Source organism: Bos javanicus, chromosome 1, assembly GCF_032452875.1.
Source record: "Bos javanicus breed banteng chromosome 1, ARS-OSU_banteng_1.0, whole genome shotgun sequence".
In the NCBI taxonomy this organism is placed as follows: domain Eukaryota; kingdom Metazoa; phylum Chordata; class Mammalia; order Artiodactyla; family Bovidae; genus Bos; species Bos javanicus.
Window position 1 is genome coordinate 153137980 of NC_083868.1, and position 21502 is coordinate 153159481.

Below are 21502 nucleotides of genomic sequence, written 5' to 3' on the forward strand. Positions count from 1 at the left end.
AGTCTGGGTAACCTTAGAGATGTCAAGGAGATAAGAGTAGAGATACTGCAATGCAGTAAGGATTATTCATGCAAGACTAAGCTTTCACCCCAGAAGTCACTCCCTGCTTGGCCTCTATAGAGGGCTGGCCCTCTGAGCAAGACCTTTTCATCAATTACTGGGAGATTCTGGTAATGAATTTTAAACTTACTAATTCTTATTTTTTCTTTAAGAAATATACCAGACGCTAGGCTAGGTCCTGGGGCTGCAGTGTTGAAAACTATAGATAAGGTTCCTCATCTCAGATACTCAGTAGTCAGAAGAAACTGATTCTGTGCAGCTGATTAATTCTAATGCACTAATCCTTTTTCTCCCTCCCCCCCTTTCTTTCGTTTTTTAAAAATTAAGTTTATTTTTATCAAAGTATAATTGATTGACAGTATTATGTTAGTTTCAGACGTACAGCACAGTGATTCAGTTATATACATACACACTTATATATGTGTGTGTGTCTTTTCAGATTCGTCACTCATAAGTTATTACAAAATATTGAGTATAGTTCCCTGTGCTATATGGTAGGTCCTTGTTGATTATCTATTTTATATATAGTAGTATGTATATCGGAGAAGGCAATGGCACCCCACTCCAGCACACTTGCCTGGAAAATCTCATGGACGGAGGAGCCTGGTAGGCTGCAGTCCATGGGGTCGCTAAGAGTCGGACATGACTGAGCGACTTCCCTTTCACTTTTCACTTTCATGCATTGGAGAAGGAAATGGCAACCCACTCCAGTGTTCTTGCCTGGAGAATCCCAGGGACTGGGGAGCCTGGTGGGCTGCCGTCTATGGGGTCACACAGAGTCGGACACGACTGAAGTGACTTAGCATAGCATAGCATAGTATGTATATCTTAATCCCTAATTCCTAACTTATTCCTGCCCCTCTCCCTTTGGTAACCATGAGTATTTTCTATTTCTGTGAGTCTCTTTCTGTTTTGTAAATAAGTTCATTTGTATCATTTTTTTTAGATTCCACATATAACTGATACCATATGATACTTGTATTTTTCTCTCTCTGGCTTCAGTTCATATGATAATCTCTAGGTCTATCCATGTTGCTCTAAATGGCATTTTTCATTCTTTTTTATGGCTGAGTAATATTCCATTAGATACACACACACACACACACATATATGTATTGTATATATATGTACCAAATCTTTGTCCATTCACCTGTCGATGGACATTTAGGTTGCTGCCGTGTCTTGACTGCTGTAAATATTGGGTTGCATGGCCAGGGATGAAACCTGTGTCCCTTGCATTGAAAGGCAGATTACCATTGGAACCACCAGAGAAGTCCCTCGTAGTTTTGATTTGCGTTTTTCTAGTAATGAGCGTCGCTGAGCATCTTTTCACGTGTTTGTTAGCCATCTGTATATCTTCTCTGGAGCAGTGTCTGTTTATATCTCCTGCCTGGTTTTTGATTGGGCTGTTTGATTTTTGATTTGAGCTGTGTAGTCTGTTTGTATATTTTGGGGATTAATCCTTTGTTGGTTGCATTGTTTACAAATTTTTTCTCCCATTCTGTAGGTTGTCTTTACATTTTGTTTATGGTTTCCTTTGCTTTGCAAAAGCCTTTAAGTTTAATTAGGCCACATCTGTTCATTTTTGTTTTTGTTTCTATTACTCTAGGAGATGGATCCAATAAGATGCTGCTATAGTTTATGTCAAAGAGTGTCCTGCATATCTTTTCCTCTAGGAGTTACAGTGTCCAGTCTTACTTTTAAGTCTCTGATTCATTTTGAGTTTATTTTTGTGTGTGGTCTTAGGGAACATTTTAATTTAATTTTTTTACCTGTAGCTGTCCAGTTTTTCAAGCACCACTTATTGAAGAGACCATCTTTTCTCCATTGTGTATTTTTGCCTCCATCATAGATTAATTGACTCTAGGTCCATGGGGTTATTTTGGGGCTTTCAATCCTGTCCTGTTGATTTATGTGTTTGTTTTTATGCCAGTACCCTACTCTTGATGACTGTAACTTTGTAGTATAGTCTGAAATCGTGAGTCTGATTTCTCCAGCTATACTTTACTTCCTGAAGATTGTTTTGGCTCTTCAGGGTCTTTTGTGTTTCCATACAAATTAAAACATTGTTTTGTTCTGGTTCTGTGAAAAATGCCTTTGATAATTTGATAGGGATTGCACTGAATCTGTAGATTGCATTGGTTAGTATAGTCATTTTGACAATACTGATTTTTCCAACCCAAGAACATGGTATATTTTTATCTTTGATTTCTTTCATCAGCGTCTCATAGTTTTCTGAGTACAAGTCTTCTGTCTCCTCAGGTAGGTTTCAGTCAGTTCAGTCGCTCAGTCGTGTACAACTCTTTGCGACCCATGAATCGCAGCACGCCAGGCCTCCCTGTCCATCACCGACTCCCGGAGTTCACTCAGACTCAGGTCCATCGAGTCGGTGACGCCATCCAGCCATCTCATCCTCTGTCGTCCCCTGTAGGTTTATTCCTAGGTATTTTATTCTTTTTGATGTGATCGTGACTGTGGCTGTTCCCTTTCTCTCTGACCTTTGATGGTTAGTGTATAGGGACGCAGCAGACTTCTTGTACTGATTTTGTATCTACTACCTGACTTAACTCACTGATGAACTCTGGAAGTTCTCTGGTGGCATCTTTAGGGTTTTCTATGAGAAGGCAGTGGCACCCCACTCCAGTACTCTCGCCTGGAAAATCCCATGGATGGAGGAGCCTGGTGGGCTGCAGTCCATGGGGTCGAGAAGAGTCGGACACGACTGAGCGACTTCACTTTCCCTTTTCACTTTCATGCATTGGAGAAGGAAATGGCAACCCACTCCAGTGTTCTTGCCTGGAGAATCCCAGGGACGGGGGAGCCTGGTGGGCTGCCGTCTATGGGGTCGCACAGAGTCAGACACGACTGAAGCGACTTAGCAGCAGCGGCAGCAGCATGTATAGTGTAATGTCATCTGCAAACAGCAACAGTCTTACTTCTTTTCCAATAGGGACCAGCCCCGCCCCTCCCTTTCCCCCTCTGACTGCAGTGACTGGGCCTTCCAGAAGTGTGTTGGATAAAAGTGGCAAGAGTGGACCTCTTAGTATTGTTACCAGTTTTAGAGGAAATGCTTTCATTTCACTGTTGAGTATGATGTTAGTTGTGGGTTTGTCGTATGTGACCTTTATTATGTTGAGGTGGGTTCCCTGTAAGCCCACTTTCTGGAGACTTTTTATCATAAATGGATGGTTAATTTTACCAAAAGCTTTTTCTGCATTTATTGAAATAGTCCTATGGTTTTTATTCTCCAGTTTGTTCATGTGGTATGTCACACTGATTGATTAATGGATATTAAAACATTGATCAGGGGGTTTTTGCAGAAATTGATGCTTGTAGCCAGTGATTTGTTATGTAAGTGAATATTGAAACACGGTGGTCAATAACATTTGGGTAACAGAAGACGTATTACTACGCCTCTTGTCAATGATGTGTTAAAAAATTCTTGCATCCTTGGGATAAAGCCCACTTGGTCGTGGTGTGTGATTCTTTTAATGTATTGTTGGATTCAGTTTGCTAGTATTTTGTTGAGAATTTTTGCATCTATTTTCATCAGGGATGCTGGCCTGTAATTTTCTTCTTTTTGTGGTATTTGTGTCTAGTTTTGAAATCAGGGTGATGGTGGCCTTATAGAATGAGTTTGGAAGTATTCCTTCCTTTGCAATTATTTTGGAATAGTTTCAGAAGGATTGGTGTTAACTCTTCTCTAAGTATTTGATAGAATTCGCCTGTGAAGCCATCTGGTCCTGGAGTTTTATTTGTTTGGACTTTTTAAATCACAGTTTCAATTTCAGTACTTGTAATTGATTTGTTCATATTTTCTCTCTCTTCCTGGTTCACTTTTGGGGAATTATATCTTTCTAAGAATTTTTCCATTTCTTCCAGGTTGTCCATTTTATTGGCATATAGTTTTTTGTAGTAGTCTCTTATGGTCCTTTGTCTTTTCTGTGATGTCAGTAGTAACTTATTTTACATTTCTAATTTTATTGATTTAGGTCCTCTCCCTTTTTTTCTTGATGAGTCTTGCTAAAGGTTTATCAATTTTGTTTATCTTTTCAGGAAATCAGCTTTTAGTTTTATTGATGGTTGTTTTTTCTTTGTCTCTATTTCATTTCTACACCAATCTTCATGACTTCTTTCTTTCTACTAACTTTGGGTTTTGTTTGACTTCTTTCTCTAGTTGCTGTAGATGTAAGGTTAGATTATTTGTGAGTTTTCTGATTCCTCGGGTAAGCTTGTATTGCTATAAACTTATCTCTTAGAACTGCTTTCGCTGCATCCCACAGGTTTTGGATGGCTGTGTTTTCATTTGCATTTGTTCTTAGGTATTTTTTAATCTCCTCTTTGACATCTTCAGTGACTCATTGGTTGTTTAGTAGCTTATTGTTTAGTCTCCACGTGCTTATGTTTTTTTGCAGGTTTTTTTGCTTGTAATTGATTTCTAATCTCATAATGTTGTGGTTGGAAAAATTACTTGATATGATTTCAGTTCTCTTACTTTTACTGAGGCTTGCTCTGTGGCCTCGCATGTGAGCTGTCCCGGAGAGTGTTCCATGTACATTGGAATCTTGCTACTTTCAGATGGAATGCTCTATAAATACCACTTATGTCCATCTGATCTAATGTGGCATTTAAGGGCTGTGTTCTTTTATTCTGTCTGGATGATCTGTTCATTGATGTAACTATTATGGCGTTACTGTCAATTCTCACTTTTTGTTAACATTTGCCTTATGTATGGAGGTGCTTCCTGTGCTGGGCACACATGTTTACAATTGTTACATCTTTTTCTTGGATTGATTCTTTGATCATTTTGTCCTTCAAAGTGGACACGCTTTGATCAAAGATCAGAGTGTCCTTCTTTATCTCTTCTAACAGTCTTTATTTTAAAGTCCATTTTGTCTGATACGAGTATTGCTACTCCAGCTTTCTTTTGATTTCCATTTGCACAGAATCTCTCTTTCCATCCCCTCACTTTCAGTCTGTGTGTGTCACTAGATCTGAATCAGGTCTCTTGTAGACAGCATATATATGGGTCTTGTTTTTGTATCCATTCAGCCAGTCTGTGTCTTTTGGTTGAAGCATTTAATTCATTTATATATAAGAGGATTATCGTTTATATATGTTCTTACAGTCAGTCTTCTACATGTGAATGAGTTGCATTCTGGGAGTGCGTTCATAAGTCCAATTTGTAAGTCCAACAGAGTTAACCTAGGCATCCAGCTTTTATAGATAACTTTTACAGAGATGTGAACTCACGTGATTGGACATGTGAATGCGTGTTGCATGTTTGAAAGTTAACAACTTGAAGATTCGTATGTGGGGGACTTACTGTATTGCCATTTTGTTCGTTGTTTTTTATCTGTTTTTGTAGATATTTTTTTCTTCCTTTGCTGCTCTTTTGTTCTTCTGTGATATGATGACTATCTTTAATGTTGTGTTTGGATTCCTTTTTCTTATAGATTTTTCAGTTGCAGTTGTCGGGGTTTGATATAGAAGTCTGTATGTGTATGTATATGATGGTTTTAAGTTGCTGGTCTCTTATTACAAATGCATTTCAAATGCCATGTACGTGTACTCGCCTCTCCTCGTGATGACTGGTTTTGAGGCCCTGTTCGTGTATGGGCTTTCCCTCCCTTTACTGTACGTTTGTCTTTACCAGTGAGCCTTCCCGTTCCTTCACTTTCTTGTTTTCAGTTGTGGCCTTTGCTTTTCCGCTTAGAGAAGTTCCTTTAGTATTTGTTGTAAAGCCAGTCTGGTGGTGCTGAATTCTTTTAGCTTTTGCTTATCTGTAGAGCTTTTGATTTCTCTGTCAGATCTAAAGGAGAGCCTTGCTGGGTGTTCACGGTCATAGGTTTTCCCTGTCGTCACTTTAAATGTTGTGTATCATGCCACGCTCTTCTGGCCTGCAAAGGTTTTGTTTTGCTTTTGTTGTGCTTTGACACCAAGTTGGAGGCTACTGAGGGGCTTCCTTGATGGCTCAGACGGTAAAGAATCTGCCTGCAATGCAGGAGACCTAGGTTCAATCCCTGGGTCTGGAACGTCTCCTGGAGAAGGAAATGGCAACCCCCTCCAGTATTCTTGCTTGGGAATTCCATGAACAGAGGAACCTGACCAGCTGCAGTCCATGAAGTCCCAGAGTCAGACACGACTTAGTCCTGGAAGAGATGATGGTGGCTTAGAGCAGGGTGGTGGGGAGTGGGGTGGGGTTGATGGGATTCACAGGTGGGTGGGGGTGTACACAGAGAAGAGGGCGGGAGAGCCAGAGACTTCTAGCTTTGGGGTTTGGATAATCGGGGAAGATGATGAAGGTAGCACATACTTGTTAAAACAGAAGAACAAGTTTGGAGGAAGGAATAAAGGGCTCTGTTTGGGGATAACCTGGGGTGGGAGGTGGAAGGTGGATGGAGTTACAGGTGAGATGAGATCAGCCATGAGCTTTGTCAGCTCACGTCATCCATTGAATCCACATGGAGATTATGCTGTTTTTACTGGTTTTGTATGTGCTTGAAGTTTTCCATGGTGAAAAAGAGAGAAACGTTGAGAGATAAAAGCGTTCTGTGTCGGATTATGTTGTTTGAAATGGAAACTGAAGTCTGCAGTTAAATGTGTGAGATTGGAGTTTGCGGCTGGAGATGAACAGTGTAAGCCTCATGGAGAGGTGGGGGGCGGGCTTGCGGGACTCCGCCTGGGATGCGCCCACATCCAGCAGTCAAGCGGAAGAGGACGGGCCAGTGGAGGAAATGGGGCGGGAGGGTGATGAGCAGGTGTGGGTGAAGCCAGCGAGAAGAGCGCTTCCTGGAGGGCGCGGCAGCCACGTGGATTCTGAGTGGCCAGCGCTGGGCGTCCTGCGGTGGTGGTGGGCGGCCGGAGTGGCCACCTTCCATGCATTGCCGAGTGTGAATGCCTGCCAGGCTGTGGAGGGGAGTCGAGTGGGAAATAAGAAAGTGGAGCCAGGACCATAGACCACGCTTCAGTTTTTTATGTGGATGGGAGCAGGGACATGGGTAACAGCTCGATGAAGGGAGAAGCTTGTTTTGTGTGTTGTGTTTTGAAAAGCAGCAGAGCACAGTAGTCACGTGCCTGGATTCAGATCTCAGCTTTGCCGCTCAGCGGCTCTAGGACCTCAGTCTTCTCACGTGCAAAGTGGGGATGTCAGTGATACTCGCTCCTTAGGGCTGTTGTGACCGTCGAGTCAGTTACTGTGCACGCAGTGCCTGGTTAGCTCTGTGTGTGGGCGCTGGCGGTCTCCTCCTGTGAGCATGTGTTGTCATGGAGACGAGGGAGGAGAGGGTGCTGCCTGAGAGAGGGGAGGCTTGAGGGGCAGAGAGCAGACTCGGTCTGGGTGGGCGGCCAAGTCTTCAGGAGGAGCAGGCGAGTGCGCACTCACACCAGGCCGCGGTGCTGGTGGCTCAGCCACTGCAGGGGTTGTGCAGGTGGCAGAGGGTGCGCTCTTTGCGCGCCAGTGATTGACTTCATAAAACCCGCCTCTTGTCATCAGATTCCTACTCATCAGGTTGCTCCGGCCTCAGCTGAAATCATGTCTCTGGGCCTTGGTGTCCTTGTGTGTAAGCACTATCCTTGACAGCGACTAAGTGTTCCTTCAGCCCTGAAGTGCTCTGTGCCCCGGCTGTGTTTTTGTTTCAGGTTGTCTCCAGTCCTAGCTTGGTCTCAGTTTTTAAGCCAGCAAAAGAATGGATGGGCGTGGATGGGGGAAGGCAGCCGGGCTTCCCAGAGAAAGGCCCGTTTCCTGCAGAGACTTCTGTAGCAGCAGGAACCTCAAAACACCATCCACAGAACCTTTCAGTCAGTAGGATGGCATTTCCTTGTAGGTGCTGACTCCGTCAAAGCATGAAAAGCGTGTGCTACTGGGAGCGGGCAGATGTATTGTGATTTTGTTGAACAGCAAAAGGGCTGTTTTATGGGAACTTCATTTCCTGCCTTGTGTTTTAACTTAGGACGTGGCTGGTTGAGGTTTCAGTTGCAGAATCTTCTGATTCATTGAGTATAAGAACAAGTACACATGTTAAAACATACAGTTCCTCCATCATGTTTTCCCTTTTCACTAAAAGTAGAGAAAGAGTAGCATATAACCAGAGCCATGACTACAGATCTTAATATCATGAAATCGTTTTCAGAATAAAAATGATGTGGCCTTCAAGAAGATTTTGCTAGTGTTTTTCACTCTACCTCGCCAGGAATCTGTATATAGTGAACAGTATTTGTATTAAGAAAATAAAACGTTAAGAGGGAGACATGTCTTTAAAAATCGGGGATTGTGCAAGGCAGTTTGCATTTTTGCCCAGATTATTTAGACTAATCGCCACAGGAATGTTGCCTTCTTTGGTAATACAAGTAGGCAAAAAGCATCTGGGAACGTTTTCGTGAAGGCTATCCAAATGAAAAGTGGACCTTTCCAATAGGAGGTGTAACTTCTTTCCCTTCTTCACTGAATTCTTTATTTGGACTTTGGCAGACGGTTGCTGCTGGTATTTTACATGGTCTAGCGTCTGCTGACGGAGCAAGCTTGTGTTTCAGCTCAGGTTCTCTGTGCCCTCCCCCCCGCCGCCCCCACCCCACCCCGCCCCATGACTGTGAATGTCACTTCGCTGCCACCAGGTGACTCTTTGGGCTGTGTTTAAAGCTTGCACTTACCTAGATTTTAATGAATCTGACAGAAGCCCACTGTTACAGGTGAAATAATCGAGCTCTTGCTGTGTTTTCATGAATTATTATACTGAAAGAAAATAATGAAAACAAATGTTTCTTTTTAGTAAACCTAAAAAAAATATCGAGAGTAGTAATGTAATGGAGAGTCCTCTGATGATCGTTGCTATTTGTCTTTGTAATAAGATGTTTAGAGCGTGTGGCAAACGAAGAGTCCTATCCCACTGAAAAAATCCCCGTCTTCCTGCCCTCTTCTGTGTTTTGAATATGAACTAGGCCAGGCTTTCTTTAATGGTCTCCCACCTCCTTTTTTCCTTTCTGTTTTGACCATAAAAAGCTCCTGAATTTCTACTAACCTTTGTTTTAGAAACCAATTTTAGGTCACTTTGAGTTAGAGTTTTGATCCATTCTGCAGATATTTACTGACTCTTAACTATGCATTTAGCTCTGTGCTTAAGGTGGGGAGTTGATCTAGATGTCGGTTCTGTCTCCTACCTGCAGGAGGCTTTGGTTTGTGTGTGGAAAAGATATGTTCATGAATATTTCTATTTACATAAAACGTGCTAAGTAGGATAGACAGGCGGAAACAACAGAAATTCAAGCGAGAAGAGTGGGATTCCTGGCTCAGGGTGGTGGTGGGTGAGCCAGGGGAGGAGGCGTGAGGGGAGCACACGGAGCTGGCTCCGGCATGAGGGACGAGCCAGGCTGTGTGTGCCTGTGCCCAGTGTGGGTTTGACATGCTAAGTCCTCGGTGGGCCCAGAACGGAAGCCCCAGCGCAGGACGTGGCTGCTTTGGCAGGGCCCCTGAGTGAGGCACAGCCTTCTCCACCTCGGCCTCGGGCTCCAGAAGGGTTGTGGAAGGAAGGAGCGTGGTGGGTTCAGTCGTGCGTGTCAGTGCCTTTGCCTTCGGGACAGAGCTCTCAGGTGGTCAAGGGCCAGGCAGACCTGGGTGTGACTCTGGGCTCACCCATGCCCGAGTGATCGTGAGCACATCACCCAACCTTCCTGTTTGCTCTTCTGCAGAATGGAGGGTAATAGTCCTGTCTCTTGGTGGGGAATATGGTTAGCTGTATTAGCTGCATGAATTAATGTACATTAAACATCTACCTCAGAACCTGGAGTGCACCTGAGCTAAATGCCCCTCAGATGTTGGCTGTCGTCACAGAGTGTAGCTGTGAGCTGGCAGTTGGCAGAAAAGGAATGCCGCTTTGGGGTGAAGGGACAGTAGCTTTGGGAGCGCTTGAGGGCCTTGACCCCGAGGTGGAGAGCGAGCAGGGGTGAGGCTCCTGGTGAGGAATGGGGGGAGGAGCAGAGAAGGGGCAGGGGGGCCAGGTCAGGGAGGCAGGGGGGACGGGGGGGAGTTCCGTGTCCCATGTCCCAGGCAAGGGGGAGGCCTCGGGATGTGCAGAGGAAGTCGTAAGTGTCCGATTCAGAGAGATCAGGGAGGCTGAGAACTGAGGCGGGGCGTTGAGTTTGGTTGTCGGAGAAGATGCCCCCTAGCCCTGGGGGAAGTCACAGGAGGCAGCAGCCCGGTGACCATGGGCACCGAGAACATCACGGAGGCAGGGAAGGTTTTGTTGGATAGAAGATTATCAGTAGATTCTGGGGTTAAAGGCTGGATTTCCAAAATAAAGACAGTATGGCTTTTAAGTTGGTTCTAGCAAAATAACGTGGAGACTGTGGTTCCAAGGCCACCGTGCTTGCTGCCCATGAGAACCGCCCCCTGGGGTTGGGTGCTCAGTCTTCGAGGCCCTGGGTGGTGGCAGTGATGATGTGACCTGTGCAGTGGTGCATGGATCGAGTGTAAGATTGCCTTGTAATAGCAGATACGCACTGGTAGACTCGTCACCATTAGTGTAGTAAGCTGCAGTAAATGCTTACTGAGCAGTTACTCGGGGCAGCAGTGTTACTCACACAGGCTTTGCATGAACGCTGTTCCTGTCACCGAGCTGAGAGGCTGGGCTCACACACGCGCCCGGGCTCACACGGCTGGCCCGTGGTGGAGCCAGGCTACGGCAGCTGCACTGCGGCTGTGGGACCCTGGCTGCAAACAGCCATCCTCTGCTGCTTCCTCTTGTTGGCTGAGCTGCTGAGGACGGGCTGCTAGCATCGGGCATCATGTCTGATGAGTTGGGGGGTCTGGGGGGCAGGCTGGATGTGGGGGAAGGCTGGTGGGAGCTGAGTGAGGCAGCCTTTCAGCAAGGTGGGTGGGGCCGGGGTCACAGGTGCAGGCAGAGGCTCCGCAGGGCAGAGCCGACCCGACGTGCTCTCAGGGACAGGAGAGAGGGCTGGTGAGAACGCCAAGAAAGGTCCTCAGTGGCGGGGCTTTACGGGAGCACGAGAGAGCCAGCACGTTTTCAGAGGTGCTTTGCGGTCAGGGAGACCACCAGCATCTGGAGCTTTCCTGTGGAATTTTAGGAGTTGTCTCCCACTGCTCATTTGACTAGACTTGGTCCTACTGGAGAAAAGGGGCTGGATGAGCTCACATTCGTTGGAAGGACTGATGTTGAAGCTGAAACTCCAATACTTTGGCCACCTGATGTGAAGAACCGACTCATTGGAAAAGACCCTGATGCTGGGAAAGGTTGAAGACGGGAGAAGGGGACGACAGGATGAGATGGTTGGATGGCGCCACTGACTCGATGGACATGAGTTTGGGTGAACTCCAGGAGTTGGTGATGGACAGGGAGGCCTGGTGTGCTGCGGTCCATGAGGTCGCAAAGAGTCGGACACGACAGAGCGACTGAACTGAAACTCTCATTAGGAGGAGAGGCCCCCTGACCTTGACCAAGCCCCGGGGCCCCCCCTGGTGGAGTGGAACAGGTAACACAGGCAGAAAGTCTGTATTTGGACGCCGGCTTCTGGTGGGATTTGCTGCCAGAAGTGGAGCCCAAAGCAGTAGGAGGCGGGGAGCCTTACTGTCTTCTCTCTCCTGTTGTGAAGAAGTCCCAGCTCTGGGAGGAGGAGAGACCCAAAGGCGGAAGAAACAGGTGTTGGAAGTAGAACCATGTGGAGCTTGAGGAATGTGGGGCATGGATGACACTGGACTGAAGAGGGCCTGACTCAGGCCTTTTTAGAGTTTTCTGAAGATCAGACACGTCATTTAAAACAGTGCTTCTCCAGCGACCTGTAGCAAAAGGCTGTTTTCATTGCTGTTTGAAGGTTGTGAACCGTTTATATCTTGTAAAATACAATAAAAATGAACTGGAAAAGATAAATGCAGAAAACAAAGACACAGGGAGTGCACGTCCAATTCGTTGTCTGTTGTTAGAGTCAACAGAGACACAGTCTCCTGTTCGGAATTGCTCAACACAAAGTCTCTAAGTGTTTGCTTTTCATTTCTGAAGTCAGCGTGACTTGGACTTAGGCAGGCTCAGGACAAACACAGGCTTGCGGCTGACCATGGCGCTCGGTAGCGTGCTTGCTCTGGAGCAGTCAGGCTGCAGGCAGGGCCTCACGGGGCTGGCGGGGGGACCGCTCTTTTCAGAGCCCCCAGCCTGGTGCTGGTGCACGCTGCACACTCGGCAAACATGCACTTGTTAAACAGTCCCCGTAAGAGACAGTTTTTATACGCAGAATAAAATTCAGTGAGTATGATAGCAAGTCTCCCAAAATAATTGAAAGTTGTTCATCTGGTGGTAGGCAGAATTCTGAAGCAAAATATGCTTTACCTTGTTTTGCAGTTTTTGAAAACCACATCTTTGTAGAGTAAAAAAAAAAAAAAAAATGCAGTTACTAGAAAGCGAGTTTGTTTCTGAGTTGAGTGCCCCTAACCTCAGCCAGCATCATCTTTTGGTTCCAGGTCGTTTCGGCAGCCAAGGTGTGTGGAGTGGCTAGCGAGTCCCCATCGGTGAAGAGGCTCCGCCTGCTTGTCGCCGATAAAGACTTTTCTTTTAAGGCCGGCCAGTGGTAAGTGGCTCTTCTGTTTCCTCAGCATGTGTGATCCAGGTGATGTCAGACACCAGAGCTGCTTTTTCCTTCTTGGAAGGACTTCTGTGACTGCTATTTCTCCCCGGGAAGAGGAATTCTAGGGTGTCTCCCGTCAGCCTGAGCCTCTTCTGGCATGGAGAACCTGATTCCTTTCCTAGCCTCAGGGCCCACCTTGGTTCTGAGCCCGGGAGCCTCTCAGCCGTAGATGAACGTTGCTGCCTTGAGTTTTCCAGAGGGAGACAGAGCGGCTAGTCGTAGTCCGGACCCGACAGCTCTGACAGTTGATTCTGTTCTGCAGGCCTGGCTGCCGATAGAATGCACTGCAGTCGTCTCCTTTGCTTCACTTATGTGTTGCTGGGGGTGGATACATTTCTAAAAAATCAGCCTTTATGTCAAACGCTAGTAAACGCAGAAGTCTGAAACTGGTTATGGCAACCAGTCTTGTCACCGAGGTGCCCACCCTCTCGCCTGAATTCTGCAACCTTCACGCCTTGTCTGGGTTGAGTTGAAATAGCTTTTGCTGAATTTGTTAGCAGGACGCTCCCCCCCGATCGGACCCAGCCCGCATCACGCTCATGGCCGAGGGCTGGTCAGTATGCTGACACGGGAGCAGCCCAGCTGTCCCAGTGTTCCCGCGAAGGGCCTCACTGAGCAGCTGTGGAAGTTGGATAGTAAAGACCACAACCCGTATTTCCTTAGGAAAGGTGTGTTTGGGTGTCTCTTTCCTTTATTTAAATCCAGCTTTCATTTCTAAATGAGTTTCTGGCATGTCAATCTTGGTCGTCTTTCTTAGGAGCCACTTGACTAATTTTGGCAGTCCATCTGGAAATGTGGTTTTGTTAGGAGGAGGATGTGTGATAATAGCAAGAGTTAGCAGGCTTGTGTTAATAGTTTGCTTTGAATTTAGAACCAGAAAACAAGATGCTGATTGCAATAATTTGCGCTTGTGAAGCAATTTACTGCAATCTTTGCACATGTTCAGTGATACATATTAAGTGCATTTGGGCTGTTTCGAGGGGGGGTTGGCAACGTTTTTACCCTTCAAAACTGGTTTAGCGGTTATTGCGTTGAACAGTGCGGACTTCGAGTATAAGGATCTGTGTTTGCACGTTTCCCTTCTGGGGAGGCGTTTGTGCCCTGTGCACGCCGTTATCTGTGTGCCTTCCGCTTGGAATGGTGCCGACTCTGACCCCGGTGTCCCGATGACAGAGCCTGTGCCTTGGTTATCCTGCTGCGCCCGCGGTGTGCGTGCGAGCATGGTAGGAAAACGTCATCATTTCCTAGCGATATGCACAGGAATAGGGTCTCCCCGTGAGCCTCAGCGGAAGACTCCTCAGCATGGTGCCGCGTATGCCGTGTCACTGAATGGCTCTGGTAGCCCCGTCCAGGCGGGCGCTGATTCAGTGCATGGCGGACAGAGGGCGGTGTGGGGCGGGGGTCAGCTCCAGCTGGTCCGTGTTTCCCTGCCAGGCGAGTCAGTCCCTCGTCCCTGGCATCTGGCCCGTCTTCTTGAGAAGGCTGCTGCCTTAACACCGCCTCTCCACATGGCTCTGGACACTGTGAGCCCTTTGGCCGTGTGACTTGGTGGTTACCAAGGTGGTGGGCACTGCCCCGTCGGCACTGTCGCTGGGGTGGCTTGCTCGCAGGCTCTCTTAAATGGTTGGCTCACCCGTCACCCCACGTGGCACTTGAGGGGAGAGAGGAGGGGGCTGCCGTGTGCTCACGGGGTTGGAGTGGTCGGAGGGAGAGCTGCTGGAGCCAGGGGGAGGGCGCCCGCTGGGCCGTGACCCCTCGTCCCTGGACTCTGGACTGGTGGCCCCCGCCAATGCCTGCCACGCTCCAAGAGGAGGCGCAGAGCCGCCTCTGAGTGTGCAAGTGCACGCTCTGCGGCCTTGGGCCCTGACCCTCGGGTGGACACTCCCAGCCTAGACCAGGCATGGTCCTCCGGGGCTGTTGGCTGCTGGGGTTCCTGTACTGGGAGACAGCTCTCAGATCTCACACCATCCCATCCAGAGAGAAAGGGAGAACTCCTTCAGACCCATTTCCCGCACGAGCAGGACTGAACCTTCTGGGTTTCTCCCACCAGGAGCTCACAGCTTAGCACGCAGCTCCCTGGGGAGTCCTGCTCTGGACCTTGCTTGGAGCTCCCGCGACTGAGGGGGGAAGGATGGAGCTGGACGTGGCCCCAACAGTCTCCCCCTGCCCATGAGTGCCCAGGGCTGCCAGGTTCAGTGTACCCGGGGTGTCGGTGCTGTGGGCGGGTCCATCCCAGGGGATGGGTCTCGCGTCCCAGTCTGCCGCTCTGCCTTCCCACCTGCCGCTCTGCCTTCCCACCTGCTGGCTCTGCAAGGTGGGCAGCTTCCTTTTTGCTCTGGGCTTCGGTTTCCATGTCCTTGAAGAGGAAAGAGTAACACTTCGGTGTTGTAGGATATGTCAGGCATTTGGCACAGTGCCTGATGTTTACTTTATGCGTTTGTTTTGGGTGTCTGTTGTAGCCAGTGCTTTGCTCAGGCCGTCAGAGAGCATCTGTGCTGGTGAGGTCCTCTGTGAGGAGTGTCTTTGAGGTCCCGGGGACAGTCTGAGCTCCTTGCCAGCCTCCCGTGCACCGAGGCTGCTGTGGGAAGAGCAGCCGGCCTGCTAGGAGTGGGCAGGCACATGCCTCTGGTGCCCGCTGCACGCCCGGGCTGTGTGCAGAACACATCAGGGAGCAGGCGACGCGTTTCTGAGTGGGGCAGGCTGTGTCTCTGACTTCATACGTGATAACAGGATTTCATGCTTGAAAGTGCTCGGGGTAATGAGGTGAGAGGAGCCAGGTTAGAGAGCTAGGACTCTCCCCTGCCTGCAGTGGGGCAGCTGCACTGCAGACGTAAGCACGGCAGCGCCGCAGCCCCGACTCAGGCCCACGTGGAGGCGGTGCCGCATTCCTGGGAGTCTCCCTGCAGATGGTGTCCTCCTCCACGGCCTGTCTGATGAGCGCTGTCTTTCAGGACTCCTCTGTGAAGTCTTTCCTGATTCTTCCATCCCTGGTGGAATTAACTTCTTTTTCCTCCCCTCCCCTCTGCATGTCCCATCCACCCCCAAGCAGATTTTTTTAAAAAATAAAATGCGGTAGCTGTCTTAGTATTTCCCTGATAAAATCAGGATCACATGTTGGAGCTATGCAGGAGTCTGCGCTAAGCATGAGAGCTTCCAGACGCATCTCAAGTGACGCCGCCTTCTCTCTCCCAAGTGGATTCTTTCACGCTAATGCTCAGTCAGGTCTGACTCTCTGTGACCCTCTGAACTGTGGCATACCAGGCTCCCCTGTCCATGGCATTCTCCGGGCAAGGATACTGGAGTGGGTTGCCGTTTCCTCCTCTAGGGGATCTCCCTGACCCAGGGATTGGGTCAGACCCAAGGGGTCTTCTGTGTCCCCTTTATTTCAGGCAGATTCTTTACCTGCTGAGCCATCAGGTTAATCTTCCTCCCATTAGGGAGGTTTGTGAGGGTGGGAGCCAAGACAGACTTGCATTTTTACTGCCAGCACCAGCCTCCGTGCCTGTGCATGGTCGGCAGACAGAGGCTGTCTGTCGTGTTTGCTGAGTCGGGCAGCTTAGAGTGGGGATCTCGGGGAAGCGCGTTTGCTCGGCTGTGGCCCATGTGCCTGCTGTGTGCTGGGCCCTGTGGCGGGACAGGGCTGCCGGTGTCACCCTAGATGTGGACATGCGTGCTTCGCTGCAGAACCAGGCCCTTTCTCTCTGCTCTTCATGTACTCGCTGCAAAAGACGGCATTTTTAACAGGGGTGTGTGCGTGAGTGTGTGTGTGTGTCTAAAACTTACTCTTTCTTGGAAAGATATTTTACTAACTATGTATTGTGCATATTTTCTTAGGCCTATTCAGATGAGGTTTTTCTGTAGCATTTCATGAAGGAGTCCTTTTTCCTAAAGGTGGAGGGTTTCCAGAGTTACTAGAGAAGAGGGATTCCCCTTCAGTTACTGGAGAAAAAGGTCTCTATCAACGTCAAGCAGCAGAGGGTGCTATCGTTCAGGAAATAAAGCAGCAAAAATAGCTCAGAGATTAATTTTTTTTTTAAACACAGACGCTATGGAAATGCCATTCACCTCTTCTCTGAAAGCATATAGCAACGGTATTAGTAAGTATTAACTATAGTCTTTTAAAATTTGTATCTTGTCTGAAATGGAAGGGAAATCATTCATGGGAAAGAAGGAAGTAAATACGGGCAGAAATAACCTGGGGACCTTTTCTGGAGCCCTTCCTGCCCAGAACTTGTTTTCTAAGACTGAAAAATGACCAGGGACCTAAGGCCAGAGTTGAGAAGAGAACAGCCTCTAAGGCCATAGATCAGATCAGGGGAGGACACTGGGGATGACTGTTGCCTTTTTAAATTATACTGTCTGTCCTTCTTCGATGGCTGAGGAACAGCTCTATGGATAGATGAGTTTCCTGGACACGGGGATGGGAATTTTCTGTGGTCTCGGTTTGTAGTAAATTTCTCTTGCCTTGGTATGTGACTAGATTTATTGCATTTTCTAGAACTCTCACCCCAAAAAAGTATGTGGCTTGCAGTTGTTGATGGCTTGAAACTCACAAGAGTTGTCCACTCTAGGAGCGCGCTTCGGAGCGAAGAAGGCGACATGAGACTGTCAGGGTTTAGGAGGCCGCGCCAGCCTATTCAGTGTAGGTGGTCAAAGGCCAGCAAGAGAGTTTTTGTTGATTTCTTTTTCACATTCAGGAAACTCTTTTTATCAAGATAAACGTATCATAAAATTCACCCATTCAAAGGGTACAGTTCAATGATTTCTAGTATATTCACAGAATTGAATTCACAATATATTCTAGAATTGTACGGTGATCAGCCAGTCAACTTTCAGAATATTCTCATCATCCCAGAAGGAAACTCTGCCCTGAATATCATTCACTTCACATCCTCACCCTTAGGCACCCACTGTTCTAGTTCCTGTCTTTTATGGATTTTCCTATTCTGGACATTTTGTGTCAATGAAATTATGTAGTATGTGGTCTTTTTTTGTGACTAGTTTCCTTCACTTCTTTCAGTTCTTTGACTTCCCTGGTGGCCCAGACGGTAAAGCCTCTGTCTACAATGCGGGAGACCTGGATTCAGTTTGTGGGTCAGGAAGATCTCCTGGAGAAGGAAATGGCAACCCACTCCAGTACTCTTGCCTGGAAAATGCCATGGACAGAGGAGCCTGGCAGGCTACAGTCCATGGGGTACAAGAGTTGGACACGACTGAGCAACGTCACTTCTTTCACTTAACGCAGTTCCGCTGCTCATCTGAGTGTGGCATGTTTCAGTACTTCATTCCATCCTGTGAATGTACCGCCTTTGTTTACGTATTCATCAATTGGTGAACATTTAGCTTGTTTTGGAGCTTTTAGGCTGTTATCAGTAATGCTGCTATGAACATTCGTGTGCATATTTTTAAGTGGATATATATTTTCTTTTTTCTTTAGTATATACCTCAGAGTAGAATTGCTGGTCACATCTTAACATTTTCAGGCACTGCCAAATTGTTCTTTAAAGTAGCAAGGCCATGTTACATTCCCATCAGCAATGTACAAAGGTTCCAGTTTCTCCAGATCCTGACACTTGCCATTGTCTTTTTGATCAGCCATCTGTCCAGGTGAGTGTGACATTCATTAATGGCTCATTGTGATTTTGATTTGCATTTCCCTAATGACATATGACTAGACGGACCTTTGTTGGCAAAGTGATGTCTCTGCTTTTCAATATGCTATCTAGGTTGATCATAACTTTCCTTCCAAGGAGTAAGCGTCTTTTAATTTCATGGCTGCAGTCACCATCTGCAGTGATTTTGGAGCCCAAAAAAATAAAGTCTGACACTGTTTCCAGTGGTCATGTATGGATGTGAGAGTTGGACTGTGAAGAAGGCTAAGCGCGAAGGATTGATGCTTTTGAACTGTGGTGTTGGAGAAGACTCTTGAGAATCTCTTGGACTGCAAGGAGATCCAACCAGTCCATTCTGAAGGAGATCAGCCCTGAGATTTCTTTGGAAGGAATGATGCTGAAGCTGAAGCTCCAGTACTTTGGCCACCTCATGGGAAGAGTTGACTCATTGGAAAAGACTGATGCTGGGAGGGATTCCGGGCAGGAGGAGAAGGGGACGACAGAGGATGAGGTGGCTGGATGGCATCACTGACTCGATGGACGTGAGTCTGGGTGAATTCCGGGAGTTGGTGATAGACAGGGAGGCCTGGCGTGCTGCGATTCATGGAGTCGAAAAGAGTCGGACACAATTGAGCGACTGAACTGAACTGAACTGAATGACAAATGAGGTTGAGCATTTTTTCGTGTACTTATTATCCATTTATGTATCATCTTTGGAGAAATGTTTGTACGAATCCTTTGCCCACTTGTGAAATGTGATTTTACTTATTTATTCATTTGTCTGTGCTGGGTCTTTGTTGCTGTGTGGACTTCTCTCTAGTTTTGGGGAGCAGGAGCTCCCAGGTGTGGTGCGTGCGTTTCTCATTGCTGGGGCTTCTCTTGCTGTGGAGCGCAGGCTCCAGGGTGTGTGGGCTCAGGAGCTGTGGCTCCCAGGCCCTAGAGCACAGGCCCAGAGTTGTGACACACAGGCTTAGTTGCTCCTTGGCCTGTGGGGTCTTCCCAGACCAGGTCCTTTTCCACGGAGCCACCAGGGAAGCCCCCTTTACCCATGTTTTGAATTTTCTTTTTATTACTATATTCTGTGTACAAATTACTCGTTAGATACATGATTCAAAAATATTTTCTCCCATTCCAAGGGTCATCTTTTAACTGTCTGGATGGTGTGTACGACACATAAGTGTGTGGCACAAAATTTTTCATCTTACGCAGTCTAGTTTCTCCAGTTTTTCTGTGACCTTTGTGTTTTAGTGTCATTTCTAAGTAGCTGGGCCATGAAGACTTACTCCTGTGTAAGTCTGAGTTTGTAACTTTACTGTTTATATTTAGGTCTGTGATCTAACCAGAGTTAATGTTTGTATATGGTACGAGGTCGGGGTCCACCCTTATTCTTTTCCAGTTACTATTCACTTGTCCTAGCACTTTTTTCTTTAATTGAAGTATAGTTGATTTTCAGTGTTGTATTAGTTTCTGGTGTACAGCAAAGTGATTCAGGCATATGCGTGTGTGTGCTTATTCTTTTTCAGAGTCTGTTTCCTTTATAGATTATTATAAAACCATCACCACTTACTGAAAAGACTCTTCTTTTGCGTTAAATTGTGCTGGTAGTCTTGTTGAAAATCAGTTGACCGTAAAACGAAGTTTGTGTTTTGATTCTCAGTCTTTTGCCATTGACACCTACCTGTCCCAACACCAGTACCACAGTGTCATCATTACTGTGATTTAAAGCAATCTTGAAATCAGAAGGTGTGAATCCTCCAAATTTATTCTTCTTTTTAAAGATTATTCTGATGATTCTAGGCTCCTTGAATTTCATATCAGTTTTATGATCAACTTATCAAAGAGACCAGCTAGGGTTTGATAGGTATTGTAGTAAATCTGTAGATCAATTTGGGAACTATTGCCATCTTAATATTAAGTCTTCCAGTCCATGAATATAAGAAGCCTTTCTGTTTATTTAGATCTTTCTGTTTATTTAGATCTCTTTGATTTTTTTTAATGTAGTTTTTAATGTATAAGTCTTACACTTCTTTTGTGAAGTTTATTCCCAATTATTTTATTACTTTATTATAAATAGGACTTTTTCTTAATTTCACATTTAGATTGTTCATTGCTAGTGGGTAGAAATACAGTTGGTTTTTATTATTAATTTTATATTCTGCAACTTTATTTGAAGTTGTTTATTAGTTCTCCTATATTTATAGTAAATTCGTTAGGATTTTCTATATATAATGTTATGTCATCTGCAACTTCTTTCTCTTCAATCTGGATGCCTCTTATTTCATTTTCTTGCTTAATTGCCTTGGCTAGAATGTCTGGTACAGAGTTGAGTAGAATTGGTCAGAGCAGACATCTTTGCCTTGTTTCTCTTCTCAGGTGGGGAATTTTCAGCCTTTCAGGGAAGAAATGGAGTGGCCATCATGGTCAACAAGAGAGTCCGAAATGCAGTACTTGGATGCAATCTCAAAAACGACAGAATGATCTCTGTTCATTTCCAAGGCAAACCATTCAATATCATAGTAATCCAAGTCTATGCTCCAACCAGTAATGCTGAAGAAGCTGAAGTTGAACGATTCTATGAAGACCTGCAAGACCTTTTAGAACTAACACCCAAAAAAGATGTCCTTTTCATTATAGGGGACTGGAATGCAAAAGTAGGAAGTCAAGAAACACCTGGAGTAACAGGTAAATTTGGCTTTGGAATACGGAATGAAGCAGGGCAAAGACTGATAGAGTTTAGCGAAGAAAATGCACTGGTCATAACAAACACCCTCTTCCAACAACACAAGAGAAGACTCTGTACATGGACATCACCAGATGGTCAACACCGAAATCAGATTGATTATATTCTTTGCAGCCAAAGATGGAGAAGCTCTATACAGTCAGCAAAAACAAGACCAGGAGCTGACTGTGGCTCAGACCATGAACTCCTTATTGCCAAATTCAGACTGAAATTGAAGAAAGTAGGGAAAACCACTAGACCATTCAGGTATGACCTAAATCAAATTCCTTATGATTATACAGTGGAAGTGAGAAATAGATTTAAGGGCCTAGATCTGATAGATAGAGTGCCTGATGAACTATGGAAGGAGGTTCGTGACATTGTACAGGAGACAGGGATCAAGACCATCCCCATGGAAAAGAAATGCAAAAAAGCAAAACAGCTGTCTGGGGAGGCCTTACAAATAGCTGTGAAAAGAAGAGAA

General features: G+C 46.4%; 1 protein-coding gene across 3 annotated transcripts in view; it reads left to right on the forward strand.

Annotated features, from left to right (window-relative positions):
* OXNAD1 (oxidoreductase NAD binding domain containing 1) overlaps positions 1-21502 on the forward strand; it is a 52908-nt gene that overhangs the window by 15059 nt on the left and 16347 nt on the right. For all 3 annotated transcript variants that reach the window (XR_009737971.1, XM_061425186.1, XM_061425192.1), the window contains one exon: positions 12524-12630. Coding sequence is in view for 2 of the 3 variants with exons in the window: in XM_061425186.1 (XP_061281170.1) it covers positions 12524-12630 (107 nt within the window). In the remaining variant the exon portion in view is untranslated. The remainder of the gene's footprint in view (positions 1-12523; positions 12631-21502) is intronic.